The 15,533-nt window shown below is 40.9% G+C and overlaps 1 protein-coding gene across 3 annotated transcripts in view; it reads left to right on the top strand.

Moving 5' to 3' along the window:
- Positions 1-2,288: 2,288 nt before the first annotated feature.
- bsnb (bassoon (presynaptic cytomatrix protein) b) overlaps positions 2,289-15,533 on the top strand; it is an 81,346-nt gene continuing 68,101 nt past the window's right edge. For all 3 annotated transcript variants that reach the window (XM_035904526.2, XM_006783328.2, XM_087840793.1), the window contains exons 1-2: positions 2,289-2,602; positions 12,484-12,874. In XM_035904526.2, coding sequence (XP_035760419.2) covers positions 2,424-2,602; positions 12,484-12,874 — 570 coding nt within the window. In that variant the 5' untranslated portion in view covers positions 2,289-2,423. The remainder of the gene's footprint in view (positions 2,603-12,483; positions 12,875-15,533) is intronic.

Below are 15,533 nucleotides of genomic sequence, written 5' to 3'. Positions count from 1 at the left end.
CACCCATAAGTAAAACTGTCAGTCTTAACATGACAGGTATTTTATGTTAGTTTGTGTTTCATTTTGTTTTTCAGCTGCTGTCTGGCTTTACCTTAGGACATGTTTGAGCCTCTTTGTGATAAACACTGGCTTCATGGCAGAGCAGCGAAGCAAACACACACAGTAACCTATGTGGGAGTGGGTTTTAAAGGAAAAAACACCCCTCGGCCACACATTTTGAGTGCAGCAGATGTTTGAGTTAAGTAAATCCACGCTGCGGTGTGTTATGTCACTGATGATTTGCTACAGAGACTTAGAACTGCAACCAGCTTCTTCACAGTAAACACAAAACATGATAGACATTATATGAATAGATGTCTTTCTGTTGTCATAGTCATGTTTACCGTTAACAGAAAATTATAATTAACATAAAACACTGGCTTCTAACAGACGATTTGTATGAAAGTATGCTTTTTGGGGGTTGGTTTTTATAAAATTACACTCACCTCTACTGGATCTGTAGTGAAACTCATTTTTTTAAGTGCTATTCATGCATTTCTATATCTTAGATGAAGCACAGTTTTACATTTACTCAAATAAATGTAGGACTTTTTATATTTATTCATGTCACTGGGGACTCCAAAAAGTCCTCAGTGACAACAAACAGAAAGCAGCAAGACAGCAGAAGAGACTCTGCTATTAAGCTGAAATAAAAAGCATATAAATACATAAGAGTTGTTTGACTGGGCTACACTCTGCAATCTGCCTCTTCCTTCTATGCTCCCTCTTGTCTCTTTTTAAATGCAAGGAGGGCCAGTGGATGGAGATGCACTAACATGCAGGAGTGACTGCACCACTACCATAGTGCAGAACAGGAAAGCTATGATTGCAGTACACTGTGTGACATCATTCTTTGCTGATGGTGCTATTACCCTATTATCTCTTAACACCGAGATGGAGGTGCACTCTGGCCCTGGCTTTTACTCCTTTGGGTGCAACAATGAATTATTTTAATGATCTTTTCATTTTCAACTTCCTTTTTGTGTCCAACAAACCACAATCCCAAACATCACAAAAGACCAAGATAACAAACAAATTCACATGTTATGAGCTCCAGGGAACAGTTGGCCTTTTTGCTTAAATGACTTGAAAGATTAGCCCGAAATGCTTGGTGATTAATTGTCTGCTGGATGACAATAATTGCTTTAGTTCTAGAGAAATGTAATTAAATTGCAAGTATAACCAAATCACTTGTGGCCGACTATGGACTTCCTGAAGATCTGTGCAACTATTTTTAGAGGTTTAACTGTGTTTCATTTGATTTCAGGTACAAGTGCTTGATTCCATATCATTTTATTCTTTTTGCTGAATAAAAAAGATGGATTACGTTAACAGGATTTTTTACTTTATGTCTTGCAAGAAAGCTAATTCAATTGTATTTTATTTATATAGTGCCAAATTGCAACAACAGTTGCCTCAAAGTGCTTAATTTTGTAAAGTAAACACAGTAATGCAGAGAAACCCCAACTATCAGACCTAACTAAAAGCAAGCGCCATGTCAATAGTGTGAAAGAAAAACTGACTTTTAACCAAAAGAAACCTCTGACAGAACCAGGCTCAGAGAGGGGCAGCCCACTACCATGATGGGCTGGGGGTGAGGAGAGGAAGACAGGACAAAAGACAGGCTGTGGAAGACATAGATTAATAATGATTAAATGCAGAGTGGTCTATAAACACACAGTGAGTAAAAAAGATAAGTGAAGAAGAAACGCTCAGTGCATCATGGGAAGCCCCCAGTAGTCTAGCCCTATTGCAGCATAATTAAGGTAGTACTGAAAGTTTTAAAGCTAATATTATAAGAGAGGTTGTCTGTTTTACAAATCTCCTGTTAACATTGCAAATATAATATTATTGGATTATTTCTAGCCACACCATTGGCTGGAAACTGCTTTGACACAATGTTTTGAAGTCTTTCAGTATTATTTTATTTCCTCTGACTGTCAGCAGGCTCACAAAAGCGAAACTGCAAAAAGTAGCCAGGCATCTCAAGCACACACTTCGCTTTGTTTGGTGTCTCCATCATTTAGGTTACTAAACAAACGGTCCATAAAGGAAACGACGTGCTCTGAATCAGGGATGCCTCACTGCTCTCCAGTCATGCGCCCTGGAGGTCTCGGGCCAGGGGAATTTGCGCCGTGGTGTCTCGAGGCTCGCTTGAGATAAGTGACCACCGTGCACGCGCACGTACGAGCCACACAAGTCACCACCCATTGCGTCAGCGCGCTCCCTCACCCTCTCCGTCAGCGCGCGTGCTCCGTGCGGGATGCTGAATTGTAGGTGATGATGGCGGAAGGGGAGCACCGCTGAGTTTCATCTGAGTTTTCACCACAGCTGTAGAACCATCTACAACATCGTTTCTGTCCATCGAGACCTATCCCGAGGCGATGGGGAACGAGGCCAGCATGGAAGGGGAGGGACAGGCGGGACAGCCCGGCCCCGCCGTCCCTGCAGCAGGGGCTCCGGCTTCCATTTCAGCACCACCGGACTCTGGACAGCTCATCAAGCCCAGCAATGGAGCGCCAGCCGGAGGAAGTGGGGCTGGACCCGGGCCGGGGATTAACAGGTAGCAGCAATAGCTAGGACGCTTCTCCGCCAAAGTGTGGAGAGGAATCGGGGAGGCTACACGGCAACGTGGTGTGTAGCGTACATTAGTAGCCTAACGATGTGCAGCGTAGATATAGGATCAACCGACTGCGTGTAGATAGACTTGAATGGGTGCTAAATTATTTATTTCAATATCACTGTCAACACAATTTACCACCACCCCCTTTCAGACCAATTGATGCTTTTTATTTGTAATTTTTTTGGCAGCACCGCCCTGTTAATAAGAAAATTAATATGCAACGGTCTCGATGTGTAATCACTAAAACGTAAATATGCTCTCAGACGTCTGAAGTATGAATTTACGCCCGTTTTCACGGTGTCTGTCCCGAGGCACCAGCAAGTATCATGAATGAAAGAGCGACATAGTGAGGCAGTGTTAAGTATGTATGTATATATATATATATATATATATATATGTATATATATATATGTATATATATATATATATATATATATATATATGTGTGTGTGTGTGTGTGTGTGTGTGTGTGTGTTATATAATAATTGTAAATGATTCAAAGTGCACTGGATCTCACGTTGAAGGGCTCGATCGCTTCCATTACATGTTGATTTCCACCGAGCATGCCTCGACATCAGTGCTAGTAAATAGAGAGTCATGACAAATCACCTTCCACCTTGCAAGGAGACGTCTGTAGGATGACAAAGCTACCCTTAGATATCGCCAGCGTCAGTGGAAGAGCAGTGCCAGAGAGCATAACCCACAGCTGTCCCAGTTAACAGATCTCAGTCTCAGTCTCAAATCAATATGCATCCAGTGAAAATTGTTTTTTCCACTTTTCTGTGTACTGCACAGAAGAGAAAAAAAGAGCGTGATTTCCTCTCCTCAAGAGTGGTGCTCGCATCTCACCACAAGAAACCCAGACACTCAGCTCAGACGCGTTATGGCGTTGTGGCAGCTTCTCATGTGACAGCATCACCTTCAGATTAACAGGAACATACACTACATGAACCCCTACTTCCCCTAACACCCTCCCACCACCCCTCGCTGGCTTATACTGACAGCAATGTCGGCTAATAAAATATTAGCCTTTCCCAAAAGCCAGCACAAATCATTAGTGTGATCACATGTAGCAGCCTGCAGGTCTGTGTTTTCTGTGTGGGTGTGTGGGAGGGATTGCCCTTCCAACAAGATCTGATGTTGCCTTAATTATACAGTTCAGCAGTTGTAGACCTGAATATGCACATGCACAGTCACAGTCACAGCTGCGTCTTACATTCGCCACACCTGCTTACAGTCTCTTTCCATAGATTTTAGCCTGATATTCAAAGCTATGTGCTCATTTCTTCGTGCAACAGACGTCTGGTTTTTGATGCCTTTTTTTTTTTTTTGCATTGTGCTGCTGCTTAACTTCTTTTTATTCCACAGTGAGTTTTAGTGGGCTTTATATGTGTGGTCTGCAAAAGGACACCGTACGCTTTTAATAATGTCCAGTCTTCTTCGTGTTTCTGTTCGTCCAAGCATTTACCGTTCATCCCGTCTATTCACTTTGGAACAGGTTTAAATCCTCATAGCTCCCTTGTAACCTCATGATTCTTTTATATCTTGATTTCTCTCTGGTATCCACCCTAAGGTATCTCATAAAGTGATGTCTACTGCTGAGAGACTGAGTGTACTAAAAGACAGAGGGAGGCATTATAAGAAATCGGCTGGGAGAGAGACAGAGAGTATATCATATGGCTAATTTAAACAGTCTTTTTAAGGTTGTGGCTGCACATTCAGTCTGAATCTTGCCTTAACATATTCCTTTACAAAGACCTTGTGAGTGTTTAAGAAATAATGAGACAACGCCTGGGTTGAGACTGTAGATAGGAGACTTTCATCTGAATGAAAATGAGGTGCACCATTTTATGAGTTTGCCTATTAATATGAGTAAGGGTATAATATGCTTTATATAGCTTTATTCAAAAGTAAGTTCCACGTAGGAGGTTTTTGGGATCAATTCTGACAGTTTTACATTTTATTTACTGCAGTTAGAGAACTCTATCTGAGCCCCTGTATGAGTCTGTGAAGCTAGGGGAGTCACTCTTCCGCTTCTTCTCTTATCATAACAGCTTTGACTAAGTGCATAGTCATCCTGACTTATTGACCATAACTGAAAGGCAGTCTGACACAAGCTCCAAATAGTTCCTGTTTACAGCGATGAGCTCAGTGTCCTTCTGCTTTGGCATCTCCTTATTTTCAGTCTAAAAACTCAACTGGTGGAGAACTGATATTGATATTAAATGCGGGTTTGAGTATTGATACTGGTACTTTACGAACCCAGACACAAGCAGAGTGCATGAAACCAATCACAAGTAATGGATACACTCAAATTCAAAGACTTTGAGACTTTGAGCACACTCCAAATGCAAAGCAGTTCATATTGTTTATCACCAGGGAGGGGCATTTATAGAATATCATTGCTATTGTTATTGATTCTGATTATAGGTTAGAGCCTTCACCTTTTCTCTTATTGATTCCTGATTTGTTTCTTTGTGGAAATAAGAAGTCCTACACAGTTTTTCAGCATCAACACAATTGTTACATTATCTCTGTGGCTGAACACATTATAGTAACCGAGTAAAAAAAAAAGACTCAGTATGAGTTTGACATCATTGTTAGTCAATGCACAGCTGTCAGAAAAACAAGCCAGCATTGTTAAACGAATTGATAAGCTGGGAGGCAAAAGATTTAATTATTTGGAACCAGTTCTTCATCGCCACGCTTACTAATGACACTGTTATAAACAGAAAATGGATGTCTACCAGCGCTGCTACTTTATGGCGAAAAATCTCAATCAGAGCTATTTTTGTCTATAATGAGATCGCGATTATTTAACACAATTACTCACAGATGGAAAAAAATAGCGGCATTATCAAACTTTCAAAAAAAAAGAAACTTATTTTATTAATTAAACTGATTTTTTTTTAATACGTTTTACTTGTGAAGCTGGCTAAAACCACATATCCAAGTCAAGTACCATTTTCTTTGTGTTTTCAGGCTGTTCTGCGGATGAAACTGAACTTGGATGCCACATTGAATATTTTGGCAGCGCAGACACTGTGTCCAGTCTAGTCACAACTACACACTGCGTTTTACCATCAGAGTAACAATCGCCACAAAACACAATACAGCTGTAGCTCACAGCTTGCGTGCTGTCTTTGAGGTTGCTTTTTGAAGGAACCTCTGCGTGATTTTTTGGGAAAGACCATTCGATGTGCTGAACCATGTTTCACATTTATGATGTGAGGCATTGCAGGATAAACTTAAAAGTTTCATCACTGCAACTACTACTTTTACATTTGTCCAGCAAGATTGGGAATATGTTGGCTCTAGAGTAAGCTTTCTCCTCATCTATGACTTGGCTGCTCATTTTTTAGGGGCAGCCAAGCTTGTCTGATGTTAAAGTATGAAAAGTGGTGTAAATAATGGAATCAAGAAGTGCTGTGCCCTCTAACAAAGCTATGCAACATTGTCAGAGATGCTGTAATACACGCTTTATAACATTGATTTGGATCTTGTTGTCACAGCTTTTTTTGCAGGTTTGACCAATTGAAAAAAAACTAATGGAAAATCATTCATTCTGTGTCTGACATATTTTCTGGTTGTTAGTGGCAACAACTAATAATCACTTTTCCTTATTTTTATATAATTTTTTGCAGAAATTGCTTAAATGTGTGCCAACCCCTGCTTTTGTTCCTCTTTAACCCCGATGATTCACTTAAACGCAGAAACACTCTTGTCTAATGTCCAGCGGCCATTGAATGACAGAATTAAATCTGCCCTGCTGGATAATTATGAAGCTGTAAGTGTTTCCTTCTGGGAAATAAACATAACCTTGTTACATTTTCTTTCTTTCCTTTTTCTTTTTGATGTGACGTACCCGGCGCTGATTGAAAAACAAGTGCGATAGTCGTTGATGCTTTTCGACAAACAGATACTTAATGGTGGATTTACATTTTACTGATACACTGAACATGCAATTGGACATTCGCATCAAATAATGCCATTAATCATGTGCACATCTCATTCATCACCCTAACCCTTTCTACTCTGACCTTTAAATGCTGCTAAATGGGAGGCACATTCATTCAGAAGCCTCAGCTACAGGTTCATTTCCAATAGAGAGAAAGCCTAAACCAGATACAAACACACTACATCACAAGTATTTAAACTATCATGCTGTAAAAATAGCCCTGATTTGCCGTGTACATGGGCTCTCTGGGGAATCTTGTTGGGTGCGGTTAGTTGCCAGTTGAGGTCTCTGTGGATCAGACTGTTCACACTTGGGACCTGGGAGTTATGAGAGCAGTGTAGTGTGACTAGATGGTCAGTATTTGTCTTTGAGTGTTTTTAATGTTGTGTCTGTAGCATCTCCACTGTATAGACTCTGAAATTTTATCCAGCTAAAATTAAGCACACATCAGTCTGATGACTACCCCTCTACCAACGGACCTAATTGGCACACCAGATGTCAGTGCGAGGACAATTTTTAATCCAAATGATAAAAGTAAATATAAATGAATGCCTGCTGTTTATTGTATAGCTGCAGTGGTTTTTATTGTTCATTAAACCCTTTCAAAGCAATGTAATGGGTTGGTATATTGTATAGGCCAGTAATTAGATTTTTATAAGGACAATGAGTACTGTTAGTTAAACATGGACTACATGAAACTTTGCTGGGAGGAAAGATGGAAATGCACAAAAACACCAAGACTACTACGTTTTGGAAAAAAACCCTTTGATTTGATGTTAAAGGGAGCTGATGTTATTCTGTATTTAAACTGAAAACCGACTTGAACATTAGATGCTGATCAAAAAAGCTCTCAGCCATGACTCTTATGCTGGATATTTAATAGTGGATTAAGTTGAATTACTATGTCTATGGCCATCACTGTGCAAACAGCACTTTCAGTCTTTGTGGATACCCTCCTGTGCTGAAGTATTGACAGGATTATCATAACTAGTTTTGTCTCACCTGTCTCGCATTACATCGCCAGTCTGTCATTGCCCACTGCATGTGTTTTAGCAAGCACCTAAAGGATGTACTACAGATAAGAAATCACACTCATATCTGTTTAGTCAATATTAGGGACCTACAAGTAACTAGCTAGATTAGCTTAGCCTGGAGCTTGGGAAAATATCAAAAACAGCTGGCTGGCTTTGTCTGAGGGTAATGAAAAAAGCATGAGCATTTTTTCAGTATAAACTGAGGTTTCTCATGTGACATCATGCACACATTGGTTAATTTGTCAGACATATTGGATGTGATACAACCACCGGTTGCTAGGGCTAAATGTGTGCGCCCCAACTGGTTGGCAGGTGTTTCCTCGAGGTTTCTGGCTGTTGCTGGATGAAATCATTTGCTTTGGGTGCTAGCACTGCAGCAGACTGGCGTGGTGGTGTACCCCGCCTCTTACCCTATGGCAGCTGGGATAGGCTCCAGCCCTCCCACGACCCTGAATTGGATAAACAAAAGAAAATGGATGCATGGATGCTAGCAGATTGTCACAGTTGCGTGTAGTTTTTCATGTTTGTCTAAAAAATACTCACTAACTACTAGCCCAAGGGTGTTATAATTTCAAAAAGTGAGAGGCAAACCTGAGATGGAGAAGGGTCACCTTCAAAGCAAAAATTGTGGCTCAGTGCTGCAGACAACATGTTTTAGAAGGCGCAACTTTTACTTTGAAGGCAAAGCTTCTCCATTTCTGGTTTGTGTTGTACTTTTTAAAGTTTTACTACAACTTGAAGAGCTTACCAGCATTTTGCAGATGAGTGCATCACTCCTATTACAATCAGAAGGAGGTTTTCAGGAACTAGTTGGGGAACAAACATTTGCCCCTATAAACAGGCGTTTGCTACGGGGTGGACTGTAGACTTGTGTGGCTGGAGCTTTATCAATCACTTTCACAGTGATTGCAGTCAACCTCCAGCAAAAAACCTAAAAACTAATGTTTGCCTCATGACCAGTGTTGGACAGATGGCCTGTGTAACCAGGGGCTTATTCGCTTTATTCTACATAGTCAGCGTGATTGTCACGTGTCCAAAAGTTGTCAGCACCTACATGTTTTTTGCTGTTGTCTGTTGATGGGAAACCTTCAGCTACATTAGACAGGGATAAGATTTTTCACAGTAAAACAAAGGTATGCTAAATGTTTCTCTCTGCAGTTAACTTATATTACTCTTCTCATATGAAAATGGTATAAATTTTCCCATCTAATTCTTGGCAATTCAGGGAATAGTGTTTCCTGTAATACTAAAAAATTCCTCTGAGATTTTCATTGTCTTGCATTTCAATTTTTAATTAATGTGACATTGGGATATTGTCACATGGATGATTAAGGCTGAGTAGACAATCTAATCATCTTTCTGCTTATTCGCGATCTAAAGTTTCACATGGGGCTCCCCAGCACGAAAGACTGGCAACACAGAAATGCTTTACTATCCACTTTGTGAAGCTGTCTCTAGTGCTTTTGCCACAAAGCCACAAGTTGTTCTCAGTGGATTACCACTTACTGATGGATGAGAACATTTGAAGAAATCTTTTGAAAAAGTGTCCTCAAGTTTAAACTATGTTTTTGACTCTCATTAAGCCATGGTGCCTGAGGCTTTACATAAACCACAAGAGATTCCACTTAGTGCCTCGGTGTTTTAAATTGCAATTATTTTCTGAAAATTACCTTGACATAGACTTAAATGTAGACTGTACAGTGGATCAACGGTAAGACGCATCAGCTACTAAAAAGTGTTCATTTATCTGAGGGTTTCATGTCTGAATGCTCACCTTCGTAAAATCAGCAGCAGTGGCGGGAATCACGCCGAGTCACACCTGATAACATTAAGTATCCTTTTCAACATAGCGCGTCTGAATGCATGGAGTCAAATCCATTATTGGATTGGCGCACACAACACTGTACTGTGTTTATTCAGAGTGAGAGAGTTTCATGCATTTGTGCACACAGCACAACAGCAGTACTTCATTAATTAGTTATGTGAGATTATCCCTGACATTGAGACAGGATTGATCAGGATCTCACTGCAAATTACATTATGTACTTCACTTCAGGCAGGTGAACTGTAGTTTATAAGCTACATTTGTATATGTACAAGTTTGTATGGATCTATTCCCGTAACCACATACACAATGTGGCTCCTATGGTGATCAAAACAACTATCGCCAGTGTTGGGGAGTAATGGAATACATGTACCGCCGTTACGTATTTAAAATACAAAATATGAGTAACTGTATTCCGTTACAGTTACCGTTTAAAAAGGTGGTATTTAGAATACAGTTACTTTGTTGAAATAAATGGATTACACGGCGGTACTTCCCTGTTTCATATTGTCGCGGGTCAGGACTGTTTGGGTTTTGTTTGACAGCTACGTTCTGTTGTTCCAGGCGGCAGCGTTACGGTTGCCATGGTTACAGGGTGACTCTCTCTCTCTGCGTGTTTCCTGGGTGAGAGAGCGACTTTTTGTTATTGTTGTTGTGCTAAGCTAATAGGCAGAATGCTACAGGTATAGCCCTAAAGAATGTAGCATCATAGGCAGCGTAGTCCGTGCTGCAGGGAGAATGGACTGCCATACACGTTATGTGTCTGTGAGCGAGGGAGGGAGAAAAAGGAAAAGTACGAGCTGTCATCGAGCAAAAACGGGAGCTGGAAGCATGTAAATATAATAATAACCACTGCAGCCAAGAAGAGTGCCTGACGAGCCCAGTTGTAAGTAAGCTATTAAGACTCGACTGTACACCGTGTTCGTGTTTTCCTCCAAAAACAATAAGTTCCGTTGGAGCAGCCTTTCAACGCCTCTCTCTGTCTCTCGCTAGCAAAGTTGACCCAGACAACAAAGTAAAGCTATTTTTCGGCTACGAGCTGACACGAACCCGACGTATTAGCCAGAGGTCCCTTTACTACGGTTCGGAGCCGCGAACCTTCAGTAACAGTAATAAATCACAGCAATACTACATTCACGTAGTTGTAAACAGCATGATAATATATTAAGTAATCCAAAGTATTCAGAATACGTTACTCTCATTGAGTAACGTAACGGAATACGTTACAGAATACATTTTGGGGCATGTATTCTGTATTCTGTAATGGAATACATTTTAAAAGTAACCTTCCCAACACTGACTATCGCATTACAGCTGCTAATCAAAGAAAAGTTAAAATAATTCATTAAATGTTACTTAGTGTACTTAGTGTCAGATCTTGCTCATACTACATAATATTGTGTGAAACTGGTAACTGCTCTGTCAATGTTCCCTGAGGATTATTAACATAAAACTGACCCATATGAATCACCGAATGCTTACATTTTAAATATTCATGAAGCCAGCAATGTTACATATCCCATGTCTGAGAAGGAATGAGTGTAGCCTCAGAAGGACTGAAAGCGATGGTCCGCCATAGACTGTCAGCAACTGTGTGAATTTCAAGTTCACAGTCGATAGATGAAAAGTAAAGATTTTCCCGATGGGCTCACTGCAGTAAACACAGAGCTCCTGTAGAGAGTTGAACAAGGTTAGAGTTTTGTAGCAACTCAAGTGTTTGCCAATGAGTCACAATTGCTAACATGCTCTATTTTAATTCCTTTATTCTCCCCATTATCGCCACACTTCCCTCACTGTGGATCCAGGGCTGCTGCTTCGACTGTCTTTGAAGATGACGGCCATGACTAAACAAGGTCTAAGTTGTTATGACAGTGGAAATCCTCCGCTCCTATTTAACTGTTGGCACCACTGCCTGAAGGCCAGTGTGTGCAAGAAAACCCAAAGTTTACAGTCCTGATACGCCACCTTTGTTCCACCCCAAACAGAATGCTGAAGCGAGAACAGACCAGCACTTTACAGAAAGAGGCACTATAAAATAGGCAGCATTTGATTTACTCCTGGCCTCTGTTTTGAGTGGTCTGCTATCACATCATGAACCACAATACAATCTTTTAATGATGATGCATCTCCTAATGTATCTCAGAGCTGAAGGACTCCAAAATGCACCCATTATGAAGAAGCACTGCTGCTTATTTATATTCAGTAGCTGTTACAGCTATAAAAGCCCACTTAAGAAAAAGTCAAATGCAATGCATTTAAAATATATACTAATTTATTATAAAGGAAAAGGTCAGAAAAACAAAGTTAGGTTCCTTTGTTTTCCTAAGTCTATACCCAGAAACACCACGTTTCTCTTAATGATGTTCACCATTCTTCTTTCAGTACTTTCAATCACTCCAAAAGGCTGCTGTGGTTATTTTCTTAAAGTTTCTGCATGTTAACAAAAGAAAAAAAACAAAAAGCTTGTAACCCCGTGTAGTTACTTCCAGCAGAGAGTGTAATGAGTTTTTATTTCGGTGTTCTCGTTTATTCAATAGATGGCCTTGCATTCATGAGTAAAAAATAGCATGGACTGGGTGTTTGCAAATGTGTGTTTATAAGAATAAGCGCGTTAACTGGACTCAAGGACTTTATTTGTCACAGACACAGTGGATATGTGTGCTTCAGTGCAGTCTGATATAGTGATCATAAAGCCATTTCCAGCAAGCAAACCTGAAAAGGATTTTTAAAATGTATGACTTTAAAAGTGTAAAATGTACATAAAGTGTGTAAAACTCAGTCTTCACCTTGCAAAGGGTGAATGAGAGAATAGCTGAGAAGCTTCTAGAGTTTTTTCCAGAGCTAAAGCCTTTCCTATCCCTAGACGAATAGAAACAGAAATATTTTCATGCCCAGTTGGCTCTCAGTTTAAACAATAGTCTCTTTGTTAAACTGGTTATACTCCTAGCTTAGGACACAGATCTAATGTACACCTTGTTTTGTGTTCTGTTTACCTCTCTGTCAGGCCACCTCCATCAGACTCAGGACCTAAAGCAGGCGGCCAGATCGGTCATGGGACAGGTGACAGGTTGGCTTCCCATGACACCCCACAGCATGCTGCGCCTCATGGAGAGCAAGGCCAGGGCCACGTGGCCAGGAAGAGTCTGCAGGTGGACGTCGGTAGTAGCAGAACTGGGAGGTCCCCTTCTGCGTCCCCAGACCGAGGCAGTGTCCCCACCTCCCCTTACTCTGTGCCTCAAATAGCACCCATGCCCAGCAGCAAACTGTGCCCCGTCTGCAAAACCACCGACTTGATGGGCACTGGGGATGACAAGCCGAACATCAACACCTGCACGCAGTGCCGCTCCATGGTGTGCAACCAGTGTGGCTTCAACCCAAACCCTCACCTAACAGAGGTAGGTGGATCTGCTTCACCAAGATGTTTTTATTTTCAAGGATTGTTCTCTTTTATCTTTCACTACAGCAGACCAGTGCCACATAGTAAAGGTGAATTCATCTGTTTCCTGGTTACTGTCAGTGAGGGAGTTACAAACGTAGTGAGCATCTGCCATGGTGCATTCGCACGGAAACAAAAACATCTCAAATACTGCTAAAAAGGTTAAAAAAATGCAACCGTGTAATCGACTGCACAAACATATTTGGAATGAATTCAGGCATACAGCATTGCAGACTGCCTCAGAGCTAAAGAGAATAAAAGGAAGAGGGTGACTCTCTAATGTTGACAAACTGAGCACAAGATTTTCCTTGTAATTTTGATCTGCTTTAAAATAGGACCAAGTCTAAACACCATCAGGTTTTGTTTGTTGTCGCATGATTGTATTATTTTCATCATCAGTCAAATATGTGTACTGCACGTCTAAAGTCCTGTCAGCATAAACTTACCTGGGACGTTAGGAGGTACACCTTGCTAGTACCACGTTGGATCCTCTTTTGCCTTCAGGCCTGTCTTAACACTTTATAGCATAGATTCAACAAGGTGATGGAAACATCTGTCAGAGATTTTGGTCCACACGATAGCATCACACAGGTGCTGCAGATTTGAGTACTGTGAAATCATTTTCATGTTCATGAAAGCAGTTTGAGATGAGTTGAGCTTTGTGGCATGAAGTGTTCTCTTGCTGGAAGCAGTTGTTTGAGTTAGTGTTTCCTTCCTTCCATCCTCCTCTGACCTATGGCATCAACCAGCCACCTTTGCCGATATTTTCACTTTTTTGGACCATTTTCTGTAAACCCTAGAGATGGTTGTTTGATAGGAGATCACCAGTTTCCAAAACACTCACATACCAGACCATCCCATCCATCAGACAACAACAGTTTCAACTTCAGCAGGTTGTATTGACTACATGCCTTAACCCGATTGGTTGCAGCCATGTGATTGACTCTTTATTAGGGATGGGTATCGAAAACCAGTTCTTGTTGAGAACCGGTTCCCACTGTTTCGATTCCTTGGAATTGTTTGCAAACGATTCCCTTATCGATTCCAGTCGCCCCGAATGACGTCACCACGTTGCGGAGCGTCATTTACCTGGCAGGAAACATGGCGGCTCAAACGCTCAAAAGTTTGATTATACTTTACGAGAACGGATGACAACAGGGCAACTTGCAATACTTGCAAAGTAGATATTTCATTTAAGGGAGGAAACACTACGAATATGCAAAAGCATTTGCTCACAAAACACGCGATGACCTTAAATGAATGTCGTGTTTTTAATTCCGCTCCGGACTCGTGAATCTCAACCCAGCAGCAGCGGTAACGTTTGCACGTCCTCTCCCGTTAATGTGGCAGGTAAATAATCAACTAACAGTGCATATTATGTTAGCGCAATCTGCCTTATTACAAAACCTGCCATTACTGTGCATTTAGGTGACCATGATGAGAGAGACAGACAGAGTCTGGCTCAGATGCTGGCAGTTCTCGCTGCAGTCTACCGGTAGCGTCTCCTTTCATGCCAGGATAGACGAATGTCACCGAGCAGTGACTAAGTTTGGGGTAAAAGGCTTGCACCCATTTGCCACAGCAGATGCCCCCGATTTTCAGTAAGTGAATGTGTTTAATTGTAGGCAGGGACATTACTGGATATTCTTGTGTAATTGCTACAGAATAATTTATGTTATACTTTGTTATTGCTACAGAAGAATATTTATTTTATTATTTTACATTTACAATTTTTTTTCCTGGGGACCCTGTGACACCCCATTAAAGAGCCGTAGGCTGTGGATCTCTTAAGATCACACTGCTGTAAGGCCATGTTACTCCTAAATTTCTATCTTGTTCAAAGAGAAGATATAAAACAAAGTTCTAAGCTAATCGACCCTAGTGTTCTCCTTTTTTAAAAAGAATTGATTAGAGAATTGATAAATAATCGAATCGTTAAACAGAATCGAAAATGGAATCGGAATCGTAAAAATCTTATCAATACCCATCCCTACTCTTTATGATGAACAGGTGTACCTAACAAAGTGGCCGGTGAGTGTACAAACTGACTCATTCGTTGCTGTAGTGGAGGTCAGTCATTGGTGTCCTTTGCTCCTACGGGTTATCAGTAATTGAACTCAGTACCTGCTCACATTCCAACAGCTATTTCACCAGCTGTCGCCATGGTCTCTGGCTGCTGCACTGCCAGTCTTTTCCTGTACACCCTTTGTAACGTCACAGTGGTGTACGCATTTTTTTTTTGAAGTGGGTGATTCAGGTGCTACAATTTGGTTTAATTTGTCTTTTGAATGTTATTTCTCATTGACATTTATGAGTAATGCTGTTGATGACAATTGTTATCAAGTTGGCTCTGACTGACTCGTGGGTTGAATTGCACCAAATGAATGGGAGTCAAGATGTGAATTAGATGCATGTTGTTTGAGAGCTGTGAACTTCTGCTCTAGCCATGATTTCTCTTGATAGGTGAAGTATTTAATAGTTTGGTGGGCTTATAATCTTTCATCTGCAAAGACCTGGTTGTATGCGCTTTTCTAGGGTGCATAGTAATATATTACTCACCTCCTACTAGCCATAATAAATCAGAGGCTCTTACCTCTAAAGCAAACTCTGTTGTTTAT

The sequence above is a fragment of the Neolamprologus brichardi genome, chromosome 5 (assembly GCF_056152115.1).
Source record: "Neolamprologus brichardi isolate AB-2024 chromosome 5, ASM5615211v1, whole genome shotgun sequence".
Classification (NCBI taxonomy): Eukaryota; Metazoa; Chordata; class Actinopteri; order Cichliformes; family Cichlidae; genus Neolamprologus; species Neolamprologus brichardi.
This window is presented reverse-complemented; position numbering and strand designations above follow the sequence as displayed.